This window comes from Ailuropoda melanoleuca, chromosome 11 (genome assembly GCF_002007445.2).
Source record: "Ailuropoda melanoleuca isolate Jingjing chromosome 11, ASM200744v2, whole genome shotgun sequence".
Classification (NCBI taxonomy): domain Eukaryota; kingdom Metazoa; phylum Chordata; class Mammalia; order Carnivora; family Ursidae; genus Ailuropoda; species Ailuropoda melanoleuca.
Genome location: NC_048228.1, coordinates 27,511,164 through 27,528,835, shown reverse-complemented (window position 1 = coordinate 27,528,835; position 17,672 = coordinate 27,511,164). Strand labels below are relative to the sequence as shown.

Genomic DNA, 17,672 nt, shown 5'->3' with positions numbered 1-17,672 from the left:
AAAAACGGTATGAAGAGGCTAGTATAAAAATACTCAAGCACATTAGTAAATGCATATTCAAACAACAATGAAATATCATTTTTCATCACCATATTGGAAGAAATCATAAAAGTTTGGTAATATCAAGAATTTGCAAGATATGAAAGGATAACATACCCTGCAGGTGATAGGGCAAATTGGTATGTGTTGAAGGCATTTTGATAGTATCCATCAAAACTAAAAATGCACATAACCTAGGTAACTATTTTAGAAAAACTCACATTTGTGCAAAATGAGACAAATAAAATGTATTTGTTGTAACACTGTAAATAAAATCTGGTCTTATCATACAATGTAACACTATACAACAATTAAACAAATGAACTACATTTTTTAATATGTATAATCTCAAGAATACTGTTGAGTAAAAAAGAGAAAATTGCAAAGAAAGTGATACATTCTTTGATATGATTTATATAATATATATGTACACAGTAGATATATCCCTGGAAAACAGAGTATTATTTTATGTATTTTCATATAAATCATATGGAATGTTAATTTTATAGGTCTAGAATGAAAACATAAAACTCATAAAAGCTGTTACTTTGGGTAGGGGTATAGGCACTACGATTTGAAGGCATGTTAAAAGCCTTTTTACTTTTGTATGTAAAGTTCTAATTTTTCAAAAGTAAAATGCATTTGGGTATTACTTTTATAATAAAAATTAATTTTAAAGAATCCACTGCATTTGGCAGTAAGTACGTAATGGGTGAACTTTACTATATATTCAGTTGGATAAGTAGAGGCAAAAGGTAAATGCACTGAAAAATGAAAATGAGTTTAGGATCTAGAGAGAGTTATTATAGACTATTATTCTGAGGAATTGGGACATGAAGGGAAGTGAATAGTGGGTAAAAATAGATGGGACATTGGACATAGAGAGTGTTTTTGTTATAATATCTATATCTATACAAAATCTCTGTCATATATGTATATGATATATACATACAATGTATAAGGAAAAGGCCATTGGATGGGTTAAAAAGTAGAAATAGATCATAGTATAGGAGCGAAGGAATAAACTGATGAAGTGAATTATCTTGCCATAAGCATTTAGGGACTATGCATGTTTGTTAAGGATATGGTAGATTTAGGACATGGCTCTGCTTCTGACCAACCAATTTTCAAGGTTTTCTACCACTGTGAAAAGAATTTTAATGAGAAATTTGTCTATATAATATTCTGATTATTTTGATAATTTTAAACCAAGCATTCCTAACTGGATATTTTTGTAAAGAAAAATGAGAAAAAGTTACCCCAACAGAAATCCCCATTGCCAGGGAAAATTCATAAGGAAGTGGGAAATAACAGCAGTTGAACATGCCTCCATGAGGCATGGACCAATAGCCAACCTGAAACAAACTCTCTTCAAATGTTTCAAAGCCTGGAATATAAAAATAATCACATTTAGACAAACTTATAATGGCCAACAAGAAAATTATTTTAAGTATGTCAGATTGGATCATAAACTATTTCACATTTTATAAAATGTTGTATCTAAATTATTTTAAAAGATCCATTTGTCTGTAATTGAATAACTATTTCTACCTTCCTTAATCTTTCTTGTAAATAGTATAATGAAAGTAATCTATAGGTTTCCATCAGTTAACTTTTAGAAATGACCTGTTTGATTAATTTAATAATTATAATAGAAAATATCAATGTGCCAAAAGAGAAAATCACCTTAAGAGAGCATAACCCACTAAAAGGGAGAACTTTAAAAATTTTCTCATTGGTTCGATTTTTCTACTGGAGCATACAATAAATTATCGCTGTCTTTATGCTCTTTTTTTTTTTTTTAAGATTTTTTAAATTTATTTGACAGAGAGATAGAGTGCAGAAGCAGGGGGAGCTGCAGAGGGAGAGGGAGAAGCAGGCTCCCTGATGCTGGCGGCTCCATCCCAGGACCTTGGGATCATGACCTGAGCGGAAGGCAGATGCTCAACTGACTGAGCTACCCAGGCGCCCCTGTCTTCATGCTCTTGAGATATTTCCACTAAACTCATATATTTGCTGTTTGACTACTATTATACTCATGAATAGTCATCTTTTTAAAACCCAAATAGATTTATGATTCCTAGATATTAATATTTTAAGAAATATTTTTAAAAGATTAGCTTCTACAATAATGCAAAGGTAATCAGGCACATACTTCTGTGGTGGGGGGGAGTCACGAAACAAAAATATTACCAAAATTCTTAACCCCTATGAAAAACAAAAGAAAAGCAAAAACAGTTTAGGAGTGGACCTTATCCTTTATTAACTTAAAAGTAAACAGTTCTCCATAGAAAAGCTGCAGCTCCCAAATACAAATGCCGTACAAGCATTTCTACCAGACTCTAATATTTAAAATATTTTTTTCAAGATATAATTAGAAATCTACCTGTGGATCGAGTCCAAGCCCAGCTTGTATTAGGATAATGGTAAGGGCAGTGTTTCTTAAAGTTGAAGACCACATGTTATTAACACGGATGTAATTACTGAGGAATGGAACATTCCTGACAGTAAAACCAGCCAGTAACATCCCTTAAAAGAAAGAAAATAAAGCATGTCTGATTCAGTTCATTTTTCTAAGTTAGTAAAGAGAAATGTTTAATTTCTCTTCTTCAAATACACTACGTCTCATTGCTTTGGTGAATGGCAGCTTATGTACAAATAGAGGAGGCAGCGTAAGTCAAGGAATGGAGATAAGAAATGACATATCTCAAAAGGCTACAACAAGTAATTCAGTGTTGTTGGAACATAAAGGGCAAGGATGGGAGTAGGAGAATGGGCAGGAGGGGCCAGATAATATAAAGCTAACCCCCCTGCAGCCTCCATTCCCACTGCTTTGGTAGAGTAATGCACCATAGGAAAGTTTTAGGAGGAAGTGACATAATGAGTCTTGTATTTTCTATGTGATGGTCTTGATGAATTAGATAGACATAAAACTGGAGGAGAGAACAATTAGAAGGCTCTATCATACGGTAGGAGAAGGAAGGGAAGAATGAAGGGAGGGGGTAAACAGAAGTGGGAATGAACCACGAGAGACTATGGACTCTGGGAAACAAACTGAGGGTTTCAGAGGGGAGGGGGGTGGGGGATTGGGCTAGGCTGGTGGTCGGTATTAAGGAGGGCATGTATTGCATGGAGCACTGGGTGTTACACACAAACAATGAATCATGGAACACTACATCAAAAACTAATGATGTACTGTATGGTGAGTAACATAACATAATTTAAAAAAAAAAAAAGAAAGAAAAGGCCGCTCTGTCATACTCCACTGAAGAGCTGGGAAACAAATAGCCTAAACTAGGACAAAAGTGGGTTTTGGAGAAAAAAAAATTCAATAAATACTTAGCAGGTGCTGAAAGGGTATTGTGGACATAGAAAGGGTCTTAGAAATAGGATGGAGTGATTATCTTTAATGACAGTGTACTGAATATTTGGGTGTATTGAATACTTAGAAGATATGAGACACTGCTAATAGAAGTTCTTCCACTAATTTTCCTCTGGCCAGATGGAGAGTTACATAATGATGCTAATGAAGAAATAGGATATAATACTAGTTAGGCAGATGATGCACCCATGAATGTACATAGTGGAGATGCCCAAATAGCTTACTCAAAAACCATAAAACCTTCTTATGCCCTAATCACTACAGTATTTGAATCTTAAATTGTATTTGAGTTAGGTTATCCACAGAAAAATTCAGTCTTTCCCAAATATTTCTTTTTCTACAATATATTTAAAATTTTATTTTTTTTATTTTTTATTTTTTTTAAAGATTTTATTTATTTATTTTGACAGAGATAGAGACAGCCAGCAAGAGAGGGAACACAAGCAGGGGGAGTGGGAGAGGAAGAAGCAGGCTCATAGCAGGGGAGCCTGATGTGGGGCTCGATCCCAGAACGCCGGGATCATGCCCTGAGCCGAAGGCAGAACGCTTAACCGCTGTGCCACCCAGGCGCCCCTAAAATTTTAAAAAGTCCTATTAAACAGTAAAGAAACAGGAATCATATATTGAATATATTTAAATTATTTCAAAAATATATTTCAGAAAAAAATCTGTGCTCATGTGTAGAAATAGTTCTATAAATGAGCTATATGCATACATATAAATACATACATAAAGATCATATTACATTGAAATATTTCTAAATAATATCTTTTCTGACTAGAGTATGTTCATAATTTACATATAGTTAATAACAAAGAAATAAGAGCCAACTGTACACTTACCAAGAAGAGGTGGAAGGTGAGGCACTGAAGGTATTCTAATGAGTTCCAAAATTTTCCCCCCAATAATGGCACTATAAAAGATAATTAATAGTCCAAATAAATTTCCACCAGGGAGAACTTCAGAGCCTGAGAATGACCAGGCTGCGCACCATACCATAAAAAATGCAACTCCTGAAATATAAAAAAAGCATATATCCATACATCTACATAGACATAGATATATATGTACAAAAGATGAATTCTATTTTATCAAATATCGTATTAATAGTCCTATCTAATGAATGATACATAGCATAGACTAATGTTGATTGCTAGCATAATTGAAGAAATATCTTTTAACATATATTCTAAAGTCTCTATCAATTTATGGGACAAGTTTTTAACAAAGTATTATTTTTTTTTCTGAGAATACTTCAAATATGCTTAATAATACAAAACAACTAATATTCTCTTTTTATTTTTATTTGCATTTATTCTGTGCAGAATTTACTCCCAGGCCCTAAGTTTTTGTTTCTTCAGTCTCTTCTGGGATATCTTTTTCTTCTGCGCAACCTCGTCTTCTGGTTTAGGAACAATCAGCTCTTTTTCAGTAAGGATCATCCTGATGTGGCAAGGAGAGCTCATGTAGGGGTTAATCCGACCATGAGTCCTGTAAATTCTGTGCCACATCTTGGGGGCTTTGTTCACCCAGATGTGCTCAATGACCAGAGAATCGACATCTAAGCCCTTAAGTTCAGCATTACTGTCTGAATTTTTACGCATGTGCAGTAAAAATTCAGCACTCTTCTTGGGCCACTGACCCTGTGTCCAGCCCCACTGTTTGGCCTGGGCACACCTACCAACTCTATCACGGTAACGAAGGAATGGCACACACTGCTTCCACAAAGTGACGTCTTTCAGATACTTGGTGGCTTTTCAGATATGCATACCCTTGATGGCCTGGGGAGCTTCACATGTATTCTTAAAGTGGATACACAGATTTGAACCTCTTGATTTGCATGATTTTGTAGGGTTTTCTGGGTCAAGTGAATAGTGGACCATTTTCAGAGGTCACCTCAGGCCACTTAGGGGAAGAGCCAAAGTATTATTACTTTAAAAAAATATTTAAAAAAATATTTTAAAAGTATATGTGAGTACTTTAAAGTACTAAACTCTTCTCATAATATATGATATTTAAAAATGTTATGGTAATATTATGAGCTTTACTTCATTTTATATCTTAGAGTAGCTTTTGTTTCTTACATTCCACATGAGTGAAATCTAATGATATTTGTCTTTCTCTGACTGATTTATTTTGCTTAGCATAATACACTCTAGCTCCATCCATGTCATTGCAAATGGCAAGATTTCATTATTTTTGATGGCTGAGTAATATTCAATTATATATATATATATATATATATATATATATATATCCATTTATCTTTCAACNCTCTCTCCATAGTTTGGCTATCATTGATAATGCTGCTGTAAACATCAGGGTGCATGTACCCCTTCAAATGTGTATTTTTGTATTCTTTGAGTAAATACCTAGTAGTGTAATTGCTGGATTTTAGGATAGTTTTATTTCTAACTTTTTGAGGAACCTCCATACTGTTTTCCAGAGTGGCTGCACCAGTTTGCATTCCCATGAACTGTGCAAGAGAGTTCTCTTTTTTCTGCATCCTTGTCAACACCTGTTGTTTCTTGTGTTGTTAATTTTAGCCATTCTGACAGGTGTGAGGTAGTATCTCATTGTGGTTTTGATTTGTACTTCCCTGAGAGGAGCATTTATTAAAAAAAAAAAAAAAGCCAGGGTTTTGTGTAGGACTGGTCAAAGTCTGAGGCCTTCCTGCCTGGGATCGCTATCACTCCTTCCCTCATTTTCCCTCACTTACTTCATTTGGGAAAAACTTTAGTTTTATCAGCATGGTGCTAGATTAAAAATCAGCTGCTTTGTTGCCAGAGGAGGTGGAGAAGATTTGATATGGAATGAAGGGAGAAAACCCATGACTTTGCTGGCTAAAAATGGTAGACTGATTTCAGAACTGGCAGAAAAAAACATGCAGTGGTGCTAGTTTGAGGTTGCAGTTCAAGTTGATATGAGTAGCAAACAAGCTAAAAAATTAACTAGGAGATCTTAGATATGACAGAGTCAGAAAGGTTGAGGTAAGTTCTCCACATATCTATGGCTGATTGGGAAACTATGCAAGTGCAGAGAAGACTCAGACAGTATGGCAAAAAGTTAAAAATAAATAATAATAATAATAATGTGAGACTTGATTACCAGCAGCAATTCTGAATGCCTTCTTCAACCCACCTACAGATCACTTGGCAGAGGTTGGAAGCCTTATTGGCTTGAACACAATGTCTCCCCTAAATCATTATGTGATTATTAAGCTATGCAGACAAAAGAGAAACCCCTAGGAAGACAGGCTAAAAACAAATAAACAAAAACTAAGAGACATCAGCTGCCGGAAACCATGGGGCAGAATGATTCCACCAATATAAGTACATGCAAATTACCCAAACCACCACCACCACCACCACAAGAAAATAAAACTGAATTCAAAGTTGCTGTAATGTGTAACTAAACTGTTTCATTTTCAACCTCAACTTACTAGACATGCAAAGAAATGGGAAATACAATCCATATTCAGAAGAAAAAAAGCAGTCAATAGACAATGAGTAAATGAATCCAGGTGTTGGATTTACAAAGTTTTCAAAACAGCCATTTTAAAAATGTTCAAAAAATGAAAATGTAACATTTCATTTAATAAAGAATATCAGTAAAGAGATAAAATTTATTTAAAAATGGAAATCTGGAATTGAAATGTACAATTGAAATGAAAAGTTGATGAGAGGCTCAACAGCATTTTTAAGCTTATGAAAGAAAATATCAGTGAACTTGAATATAGATCAACAGAGATTAATTAATCAATCTGAAAAACTAAAGGAAAAATGGAATAAAGAAAAATGAACAGCGCCTCAGACACCTATGGCATACTATCAAGAGCACTAATACATGCATAACAGAAGCCCCAGGAGGAGAAGGGAAAGATACAAAGGGGCTGAATTATATTTGAAAATATAATGTCTGAAAACCTCCCAAAGTTAATAAAAAAAACATTAACTTATAGATGTAAGAAGCTCAACAAATCCCAAGTAGAATAAGCACAGGAGATCCACACCTAGAGATATCATCATTATCAAATTGTTAACAACAAAAGACAGAAGGAAAATCTTGGAAGTGGAAAGAAAATGACTCATCATGTACAGGGGAACATTAAAGCAATTAAGAGCAGAATTTTCATCAGAAAAAACAAAAGCCAAAAGGCAGTGATATTTCAAAAGTGCAGAAAAAGGGGGATCTGGGTGGCTCAGTCAGTTGAGCATCAGACTTTTTTTTTTTTTAATATTTTATTATTTATTCGACAGCGAGAGAGGGAACACAAGCAGGGGAGAGGGAGAGGAAGAAGCAGGCTCATAGCGGAGGAGCCTGACGTGGGGCTCGATCCCATAACGCCGGGATCACGCCCTGAGCCGAAGGCAGGCGCTTAACCGCTGTGCCACCCAGGCGCCCTGAAGCATCAGACTCTTGATCTCAGCTCAGGTCTTGATCTCAGGATTGTGAGTTCAATTCCTTCATTGGGCTCCACACTGGGTGTGGAGCCTACTTAAAAAAAAAAAAGTGCAGAAAAAAACCTGTCAATCAAGAATTCAATATCTAGTAAGACTATTCTTCAAAGTGAAACTGAAATAAAGATATTCCCAGACAAACAAAAATAGAAAAAATTCACCCCCACTAATGAAATACTAAAGAAAATGTTGTAAGTTGAAAGGAAATGACAAAAGATGGTGATTTGGATCAATAAGAAGCAATAAAGGGCACTGGAAATGGTAAATAAATATCTAAGTATAGACAATTGTGTGTATGTATACATATATATGTATATGTATACATACATTTTTTAAAAAGTTAAGATTATTAAGAGCAATAAGTATAACAAAATATTGTTGAGTTTATAGCATATAGAGGTCTATTGGCTCAAAGCTGCTATACAACACAGGAATTAAGTCAATATTAAACTGAAGTAGATTGTGAAAAGTGAAGATAATTATTATAATCCACAGAGAAATCCCTAAAACTAAAACCTCTAAAATATAGCTAAAAAATCAACAGGGAAATTGAAATAGTGGACTAACAATATTTGGTTAGCACAAAAGAAGCAGTAAAGAATGAACAGAAAAAACAAAAGACATGACACTTACAGAAAACAAGTAACAAAATGGTAGACATAAGTCCAACTATATGAGTAATTATGTTAAATATGAATGGTCTAAATTCAAAAGGCAAAAATTATCTTACTGGATTTAAAAAAAATAGTAAGATCCAAATACTTGGTGTCTACAAGAAACATACTTTGGATGAAACAGGCTGAATGTAAAAAGAAGAAAAAGACATATTATGCAAACAGTACTCATGAGTCAAAGAAGTAAACATAAGGGGAATTACAACATATCTTAAAGTGAATAAAAATGAAAACACAGCATATCAATATTAGTGGGATGTGATGGGCACACATGGAAATGTATAGCTTTAAAATATTAGAAAGAAAGAATTATCTAAAATTGACAATAAAAACTTCCACCTTAACAACTTATAAAAAGAGAAGTAAATCAAACTGAAAGTAAGTAGACTGTATGAAATAAAAAGATTGAAGTGAAAAATAAATAGAAAACAAAAACATTAGAGAAAACCAATGAAATAAAAATTAATTATTTGAGGTCAATAAAATAGATGTCTCTAGATAGACTGACAAAGGAAAAAGAAGGTGCAAGTGAAGAAAATCAGGAATTAAAGAAGAAACATCACCATCGACTTTAGAGAAATTAAAATAATGCAAAGGAAATATTGTAAACAACTTCAAGCTAAAAATTAGACAACTAGACAAAATAGACAAATTCTGAGAAAGATATAAATTACCAAAACTAATTCAACAAGAAAGGAAAATAGAAATATCATACGATTCAACAATTCTGCTTCTAAGTATTTATCCAAAGAAAATAAAACCAGTAAGTCAAAAAGATATATGCACCCTCCTCATGTTCACTGCAGCATTATTTACAATAGCCAAGATAGGGAAACAACATAAGTATCCATTTAAGGGTGGAACATTTTTCAATCATAAAAAAGAAAAAACTTGGGGTGCCTGGCTGGCTCAATTGGTGGAGCATGCGACTCTTGATCTCTTGGAGTTGTGAGTTTGAGCCCCATATTGGGTGTAGAGATTACTTAAAAATAAAATCTTAAAAAAAAAAAAAGAAAGGAAAAAAAAAACCCAAAAAACTTTTGCCATTTGAGACAACATGGATGGACCTTGAAAGTATTATGCTAAGTGAAGTAAGTCAGACAAAGTAAGACAAATATTGCATGCTCACTTATACATGGAATCTAAAAATCAAGCTTATATATACAGAGAACAAACTGGTGGTTGCCAGAGGCATGGATGAGGGGTTGGCAAGATGGGTGAAGGGGGTCAGAAGTTACAAACTTCCAGTTATAAAATAAATAAGTTATTAGGGTGTAATGTACAGCATGGTGACTATAGTTACTGATACTGTATTATATATTTGAAAGTTGCTAAGAGAGTAGAACTTAAAATTTATCATTACAAGAAAAAAAGGTTTCTATGTATGATGATGGATGTTTACTAGACTTATTGTGGTGATCATTTGTAATATACATAAACAGAGAATCATTATATTGTGCACCTAAAACTAATATAAGGTTATATGTCAATTATACCTCAATTTAGAAAATTAAAAAAAAAAAAGACGAATTGAGACACTTTCAGACAAAAGCTGAAAGAATGCTAGAAGACTTATACTACAAAAAACATTACAAGAAGTTCTTTAGACTGAAGGGAAAGAATTCCACATGAAAATTCAGATTGCCAGAAAGAAATGGAGAGAACCAAAGAATGTAAATATGTGGACAAATATGAGACTTTTTTTAACTTAAAAAAAAAAGACTTTTGGTTTTTTAAAAAGCAAATGTAGAAGTAAGAATATATATATAAATGTAGAAGTAAAAATAAGAATGTAGAAGTAAAAATATATATAAATCTTGCACAGAGGGCCCAGGAGGGATAAATAAAGTCACATTGCTATAAGGCTCTTTTATATTGATGTGAGTGATGACCACAGGATATTTAGGCTTATAGTAAGTCTTATAGTTGGGTAGTGCTAGTTCTCTAGCTTTTCATTTTTCTCCTTTGATACTGCGTTGGCTCTTCTCGGTCTTTTGCCTCTCTATATAAACCTCAGAATGAGTTTGTGGGCATCCACAAAGTAACTTGTTGGGATTTTGATTGGGGTTGTGTTGAATCTATGGATCAAGTTGGAAAGAACTGACATCTTGACAATATTGAGGCTTCCATGAACAAGGAAAATCTGTGCATTGATTTAGTTCTTTCTTTAATTCTGTCACTCGAATTTTGCAGTTTTCATCATGTAGATCTTGTACATATTTTGTTAGATTTCTACCTAGGTATTTTATTTTTAGGGATACTATTGTAAATAGTGATGCATTTTTAATTTCAAATTCCATTTGTTCGTTGTTGGTTGGTACATATGAATAACTGACTTTTGTATATTAACTTTTTATCCTGCAATCTTGTTATACTTGCTTACTTGTCCCTGGAGTTTTCTTCTTGATTCTCTTTTCTACACAATTATGTCATTTGTAAACAAGGGCAGTTTTATTTCTTCCTTCCCAATCTGATACGGTTTGTTTTTGCTTTTCTTATTCTATTAGCTAGGACTTATAGTACAATATTGAAAAGGAGTAGTGAGAGAGGGCATCCTTGTCTTATTCCTGATGTTAGGAGGAAAGCTTCTAGTTTCTCACCATTTAGTATGATGGTGGCTGTAGATTTTTAGTTGATTTTTTTTTTTATGAAGTTGAGGAAGTTTCCTTCTGTCTGTAAATTATGATGGATGTTGGATTTTATTACGTTTTTCCTGCACCTATTATTATTATATGATTTTTCTTTAGACTGTTCATGTTATGGATTACAATCATTCATTTTCAAATATGAACCAAACTTGCATGCCTAGAATAAATCTCCTATGGTTGTAGGATATATAATTCTTTTTATATATTGTTAAGTTTGATTTATTAATATTTTGTTGCAGATTTCTGCTTCTGTGTTTATCAGGGATATTGGTCTGTAGTTTTCTTTTTTGTAATGTCTTTGATTTGGGTATGAGGCTAATGCTGACCTCATAGAATGATTTGGGAACTATCCCTCTGCTTCTATCTTTGGGAAGAGATTGTAGAGAGGCATAATTTCTTTCCTAAATGTTTGGTAAGATTCATCAGTGAAGCCATTTAGGTCTGGTGCTTTTTGTTTTGGGAGGTTATTAATTATTGATTCAATTTATGTAATAGATATATTCCTATTCAGATTGCCTATGTCTTCTTCTGTATATTTTGGCAGATTGTGTTTTTCAAGGAATTGGTCCATTTCTTCTCGATTATCAAATTTGTGGGTTAAGAGATGTTCACACTATTCCTTTACTATCTTTTTAAGGTCCATGGGATCTGTAGTGATGTCCCCTCTTTAATTTCTGATATTAGTGGATTATATCTTCTTTGTGTTTTTCTTACCCTAGCTAGAGGCTTATTGAGGGTATCAATCTTATGAAAGAACCAGCTTTTGGTTTCATTGATTTTTTGCTATTGTTTTAAATTTCAATGACATCTGCTCTAGTTTTTGCTATTTCTTTTCTTCTGTTTACTTTGGGTTTCATCTGTTCCTTTTTCAGGTTTCCTAATGTGGAAGCTTAGAAGATTGATTTTAGATCTTTATTCTTTTCTAAAATGTGCATTCAATGTTATAAATTTTCCTCTAACACTGTTTTCACTACAAATTTTCATAAATTGTATTTTAATTTTCATTTAGTTCCAAATATTTTAAAATATCACTTGAGGTTTCCATGTATTATTTAGAAATGTATTGTTTAATCTCCAAGTATTTTAGGATTTTCCAGCTGCCTTTCTTTTGAATTTTAGTTTAAACCCTTTATGGTCTGAGGGCATACACTGTACGATTTTTATTCTTTTAGATTTATTTAGGTGTTTTGTCTGTGTATGACAGAATGTGGTCTATCTTAGTGAATGTTCCCTGTGAGCTTAAGAATAATGCATATTATGCTATTGTTAGATGAAGTAGTCTATAAGTGTTCATTATATTCTGTTGATTGATGGTGTTGTTGAGTTCAGCTATGTCCTTACTGATTTTCTGCCTGTTGGATCTGTCCTTCTCTGAGAGACTGTTGAAGTCTCTAACTATAATTGTGGATTCATATATTTCTTCTTGTAGTCCTTTCAGTTTTTGCTTCAGGTGAATTGACACATGGGAACATGTCTGTTGTCAAACACATATACACATTAAGGATTATCATGTCTTCTTGGGTATTGACTCCTTTATCATTATGTAATACCCTCTTTATCCCTGATAATATTCCTTACTCTGAAGTCTGCTGTCTGAAATCAATATTTCATCTTTCTTTTACTAAGTGTTTACATGGTATATCTTTCTTCATCCCTTTACTTGTATGTGTCTTTATATTAAAAGTGGTTTCTTATAGACAACATATAGCTGGATCTAGGGTTTTTAAAAAAATATTTATTTATTTTTAGGATTAAAAAAATTATTACATTCAATTAGTCAGCATATAGTACATCATTAGTTTTTGACATAGTGTTCAACGATTCATTAGTTGCGTATATAACACCCAGTGCTCATCACAACACGTGCCCTACTCATCACCCAGTTACCCCATCCCCTGACCCCCCTCCCTTCTGTAACCCTCAGTTTGGTTCCTGGAGTCCAGAGTCTCTCACGGTTTGTCTAGGTTTTTTGATACACTGACAATTGGTCTTTTACTGGTATATTTAGACCATTGACATTTAAAACTATTATTAATAAAGTTAGATTAATATCCACCATGTTTGTTACTGTTTGCTATTTATTGCCCCTATTCTTTGTTTCTATTTTTTGTCTTCTTTTTTACCTTTTGTGGCAATTAACTGATCATTTTATATACTTATATTTCCTCTCCATTCTTAGCATATCAATTATACTTATTTTTTCATTTTCCTTTAGGGGTTGCCCTACAGTTTGTAATATACATCTACAACTAATCGAAGTCCACTTACAAATAACACTACCACTTCATGGGTAGTACAAGTACCTTATAAAAACAAAATATTCTATTTCTAATTCCTTCTTCCTGTTTCTTGTATCACTGCTTTCATTCATTTCACTTAAATGCATTAGCTATAATCAGTGAATATATTTTTGCTATTATTGTGAACTGTTCTCTGTTCAGTCATTAAAGAATATTAAAAAATGCTTTTGTCTTACCTTCACTTATTCCTTCTCTGATGCTCTTCCTTCTTTATGTAAATCTGGATTTCTGACTTAATTTTTTTCTCTTGAAGAATTTCTTTTAACATTTTGCAAGGCAGATTTACTGGGTTTTTTTTTTTTGTTTGTTTGTTTGTTTGTTTGTTTGTTTTGGTTTGAGAAAGTCTTTATTTCTCTTTCACTTTTTTTTGTTTGTTTTAATTTGGGGATGAGGGACAGAGGAAGAGAGAGAGAATCTTAGGCAGGCTCCATGCCCAGCACAGAGCCTGATGTGAGGCTCAATCTCACAACCCTGAGATCATGACCTCAGATCAAAAATCAGACACTTAACGACTGAGCCACCCGGAGTCCCTCTCCTTCATTTTTGAATGATAATTTTGTAGCATACAGAATTTTAGGTTAGTGTGTTTTGTCTCAACACTTTAAATACTTCATTTCACTCTCTTTTTGCTTGCATTGTTTCTGCAGATAAGTCAGATCTAATTTTTATCTTTGCTACCCTATCAGTAAAGTGTTTTTTCCCCCTCTGGCTTCTTTCAAGACTTTTAAAAATCTTTGATTTCCTGTAGGTTGAATATGATATACCCAGGTGTAGTATTTTTGTTTGTTTTTTGGTATTTATCCTGCTTGGAATTCTCTGAGCTTCCTGGATCTGTGGTTTTCTATCTGACATTAATTTGGGGGAAATTCTCAGCAATTATTGCTTCAAATATTTCTTCTGCTGCTTTTTCTCTTCTGCTACTCCCATTATGTTTTGTAGTTGTCCCACAGTTCTTGTATATTCTGTTCCTTTTTTTCAATCTTTTTTTCCTCTTTACTTTTCAGCATTGGAAGTTTCTATTGACAGATCCACAAACTCAGAGATTCTTTTGTCAGCTGTATACAGTTTATTAATGAATGCATCAAAGACATTTGTTTCCATTAGTGTTTTTAATTTCTAGCATTTCTTTTTAGTTCTTTCTTAGAACTTCCATCTCTCTGCTTACATTACCCTTCCATTCTTAGATGTTTACTTTTCCATTGGAGCCCTTAGTATATTAGTCATAGTTGTTTTAAATTTATAGTCTGATAATTCCAACATACCTGCAATATCTGGGTCTAGTGATGCTTTGTCTCTTCAAACTATTTTTTTGCTTTTTAATACATCTTACATATTTTTGCTTAAAAGTGAATATATCGTCCTGGGTAAAAAGACCTTTGGTAATATAGTGGTAAGTTGTGAAGGAAGGGAAAGACCTTCTATAGAGTTCTGAACCAGTCTTTACTGAGCCTGTGCTCCTGGGCTATGAACCTCACAAATGCCTTTCAGTTGTTTTTGTTTTTTTCCCCTACCCCATTAGGTTTTATAGGATGGCTAGTGGGGGTTATAGAGAGGGGGCAAATTTGGGTTATTTTTCTTTTCCCAGGTCAGTTGGTTCCAATAAAATCCCCATAGGTTAGGTTCTGATAAAACAATTTCTCTTGAGGGAAGGTATTTTTAAAAAGAGCAGAAAGCTCTGGTATACTGCATATGATTACCTTCTCCCTCCCCCTGCCAGATGGCTCCTGGAGGTAAAACTCACAAAAATGTCTTTCCCACACCATGAGTGGCCTACCGCCCTCAGACTTCTCCACACTGAGTCTCTAGCCAATTTGTCAATTACGGTTTAGGTTTACCTACCCTAGTTCTGGTTCCTGAAGAGGTTTTTGCTCTGGTAATTTATGATTCTCTGTATCCACAGCTGTCTCCAATTCTGAGGGCAGTTATTTGCCCTCTACCCTTATTTCTCTTGTGGAACTAAGAAGAGTTGTTAATTTTTCAGTTCGTTCAGCTTTTTATATGTTAAGGTGGAGTGATTATGCTGGACCAGAAATTGGAAGTGTCTGGGATATTATTTTTGAGCTCTAAACTTTCAAGACTGCTTACTTCATAACACTGATGATAAGATTTTAATGGAGAAATTCTGGCCCTAAGATTATTTGAAAATCATAGCTGGATGTATAATAAAGCTTTCCTTTAATTTATTTAAAGGAAAAAAAACTTATGAAAATAGTTATAAAGTACCTTTTATTGAAAATAAAGTATCTTTATTGAAAGTAAACTTAAACAAAAAAAGAAATAATAGCCTAAAACCTACACCTATTCCCCTAGGATATCCATTTCTTTGGAACTAGGTAAGCTACCACCCGAGTAAAAGACATAAATAGTGTGATTAAAAGTGATGAGACTGATTCCTACATGTAGTTGAGAGTTTAGATTTCCTACTAAATTAACTTATATGCACTATGGGATTGGTGAACTAAATATGGTTTATAAACTGCAGCTGTATCTCCATTATCTAGAATATATGCTATTATCTAGAAAATATGTTTTAAGAGTTTCTTTAGTGAATGTAGAGTGTATGCGTGTGTGTGTGGGAGACAGAGATAAGACACAGACAGGCAGATGAAGATGGAGACAGAGAGACAGAGACAGAAAAAGAGAATACAAGAATATACACCCCTCCAAGATAGAAACATGGAAGATCCTTTTCCTATAAATTTCTCTAAACTTGAAAAATCAAAAATGAAAAAAAAAACAAAGGGGAAAACCAGTTAGGGACCCAAGTATGTTTGTAGTTTCAATACTGGTGTCATAAACTCCTAAATTATTTCCTGAGCAAACTGCAGTTCTCAATCTCAGTGGATAATCTTTGGAGACCAATACATTTTCCTCTCTTCATGGGCCCTGACCCTACTCCTAACAACTGCTGTATAGATAATGCCCATTATATAGAGTATAGGGCCATGGGAATGTGCATGTAGAATCTATGTGCAGAAATTATATTTACAAAGGAGTTCAATCACTTTACACTGTCAGATGTTCAAGTTCAGCTTTAGAACCTTAAAAATATTGATGTTAATTAAAAAGCAACTTTTACTAAAGGAAAAATAAAATTTGGTTTCAAAAGTTTAAAGTTAGCAAGCAGGAAATGAAGTAAAATTTTAGGGGCGCCTGAGAGCTCAGTCAGATACAAGTGTCCGACTCTTGGTTTCTGCTTAGGTCGTGATCTCAGGATCACAAGATCATGTCCCACGTCAGCCCTGGCACTGGGTGCAGAGTCAGCTTGAGATTTTCTCTCCCTTTCCCTCTTCCCCTCCCCCAACTTGTGCATGTGCATGCTTTCTCCCTCTCAATAAATAAAATCTAAAAAAAGAAAGAAAATAAAATTTTAAAACTTCAGTTACTTATCCTTCATGATATTTTAAACTAATTTTTGTTCTCTATAGGCTCTATACTTCTGGAGGCCAAAATCTCTCTAACTTAAATCATATAGAATATTTAGGAAAAAATCAAGAAAATATTTTATTAATATTAGGAGACAACTTATAAATATATGACAATGAGATGCTTTAAAATTTTAATGGTAAAGCAAATTTTATACAATTCTTTACAAGGCAGCAGCTTTTTAAAAATTTGGGTCCTAATTTTATTAAGAACCTTAATATTGTCAGGAGTATAATGTTCTTTCCAGCTGACTTAAAACTAAATATCAGGGGTGCCTGGGTAGCTCAGTTGGGTTCTATCCAACTGGTGATTTTGGCTCAGGTCATGAGCTCATGGGTTGTGAGATTGAGCCCCACACTGGGCTCTGAGCTCTGGGCTCTGTGGGAAGTCTACTTGAGATTCTCTCCCTCTGCTCCTCCCTCAACTCACACTCACTCTCTCTCTCAAAATAAATCTTTAAAAAACTAAATATCAAAAGTAGTCTTTAAATAAAAATCTTTAATCAAAGCCCATTCTTTCTTTCTCCATCCCTCCCTCCCCTCCCTCCCTCTCTTCCTTCTTCTTTTCTTTTCCTTTCTTTTTTCTTTCCTCCCTTCCTTCTTTCCCTTTCTTCATCTCTCCCTCCCTCCCTTCCTTCCTTCTTCTCTCCCTTCCTTCCTTCTTCCCTCCCTTCCTCCTTTCCCTTCCCTTTCCTCCTCTTTCCCTTCTTCCCTTCCCTCCCCTCCCCTCCCCTCTTTTCCCTC

General features: G+C 34.0%; 1 protein-coding gene and 1 pseudogene across 1 annotated transcript in view; both read right to left on the bottom strand.

The window, feature by feature from the left end:
* The window catches only part of LOC100468568 (sodium/hydrogen exchanger 9B1), a 63,008-nt gene that overhangs the window by 22,915 nt on the left and 22,421 nt on the right, over nucleotides 1–17,672 (bottom strand). Inside the window, exons 5-8 of the mRNA XM_034671429.1 lie at nucleotides 4,264–4,434; nucleotides 2,426–2,568; nucleotides 2,233–2,247; nucleotides 1,299–1,426 (exon numbers count right to left, since the gene is read on the bottom strand). Of these exons, the coding sequence (XP_034527320.1) occupies nucleotides 1,299–1,426; nucleotides 2,233–2,247; nucleotides 2,426–2,568; nucleotides 4,264–4,434 (457 nt within the window). The remainder of the gene's footprint in view (nucleotides 1–1,298; nucleotides 1,427–2,232; nucleotides 2,248–2,425; nucleotides 2,569–4,263; nucleotides 4,435–17,672) is intronic.
* LOC109489195 lies at nucleotides 4,721–5,304 on the bottom strand (annotated as a pseudogene).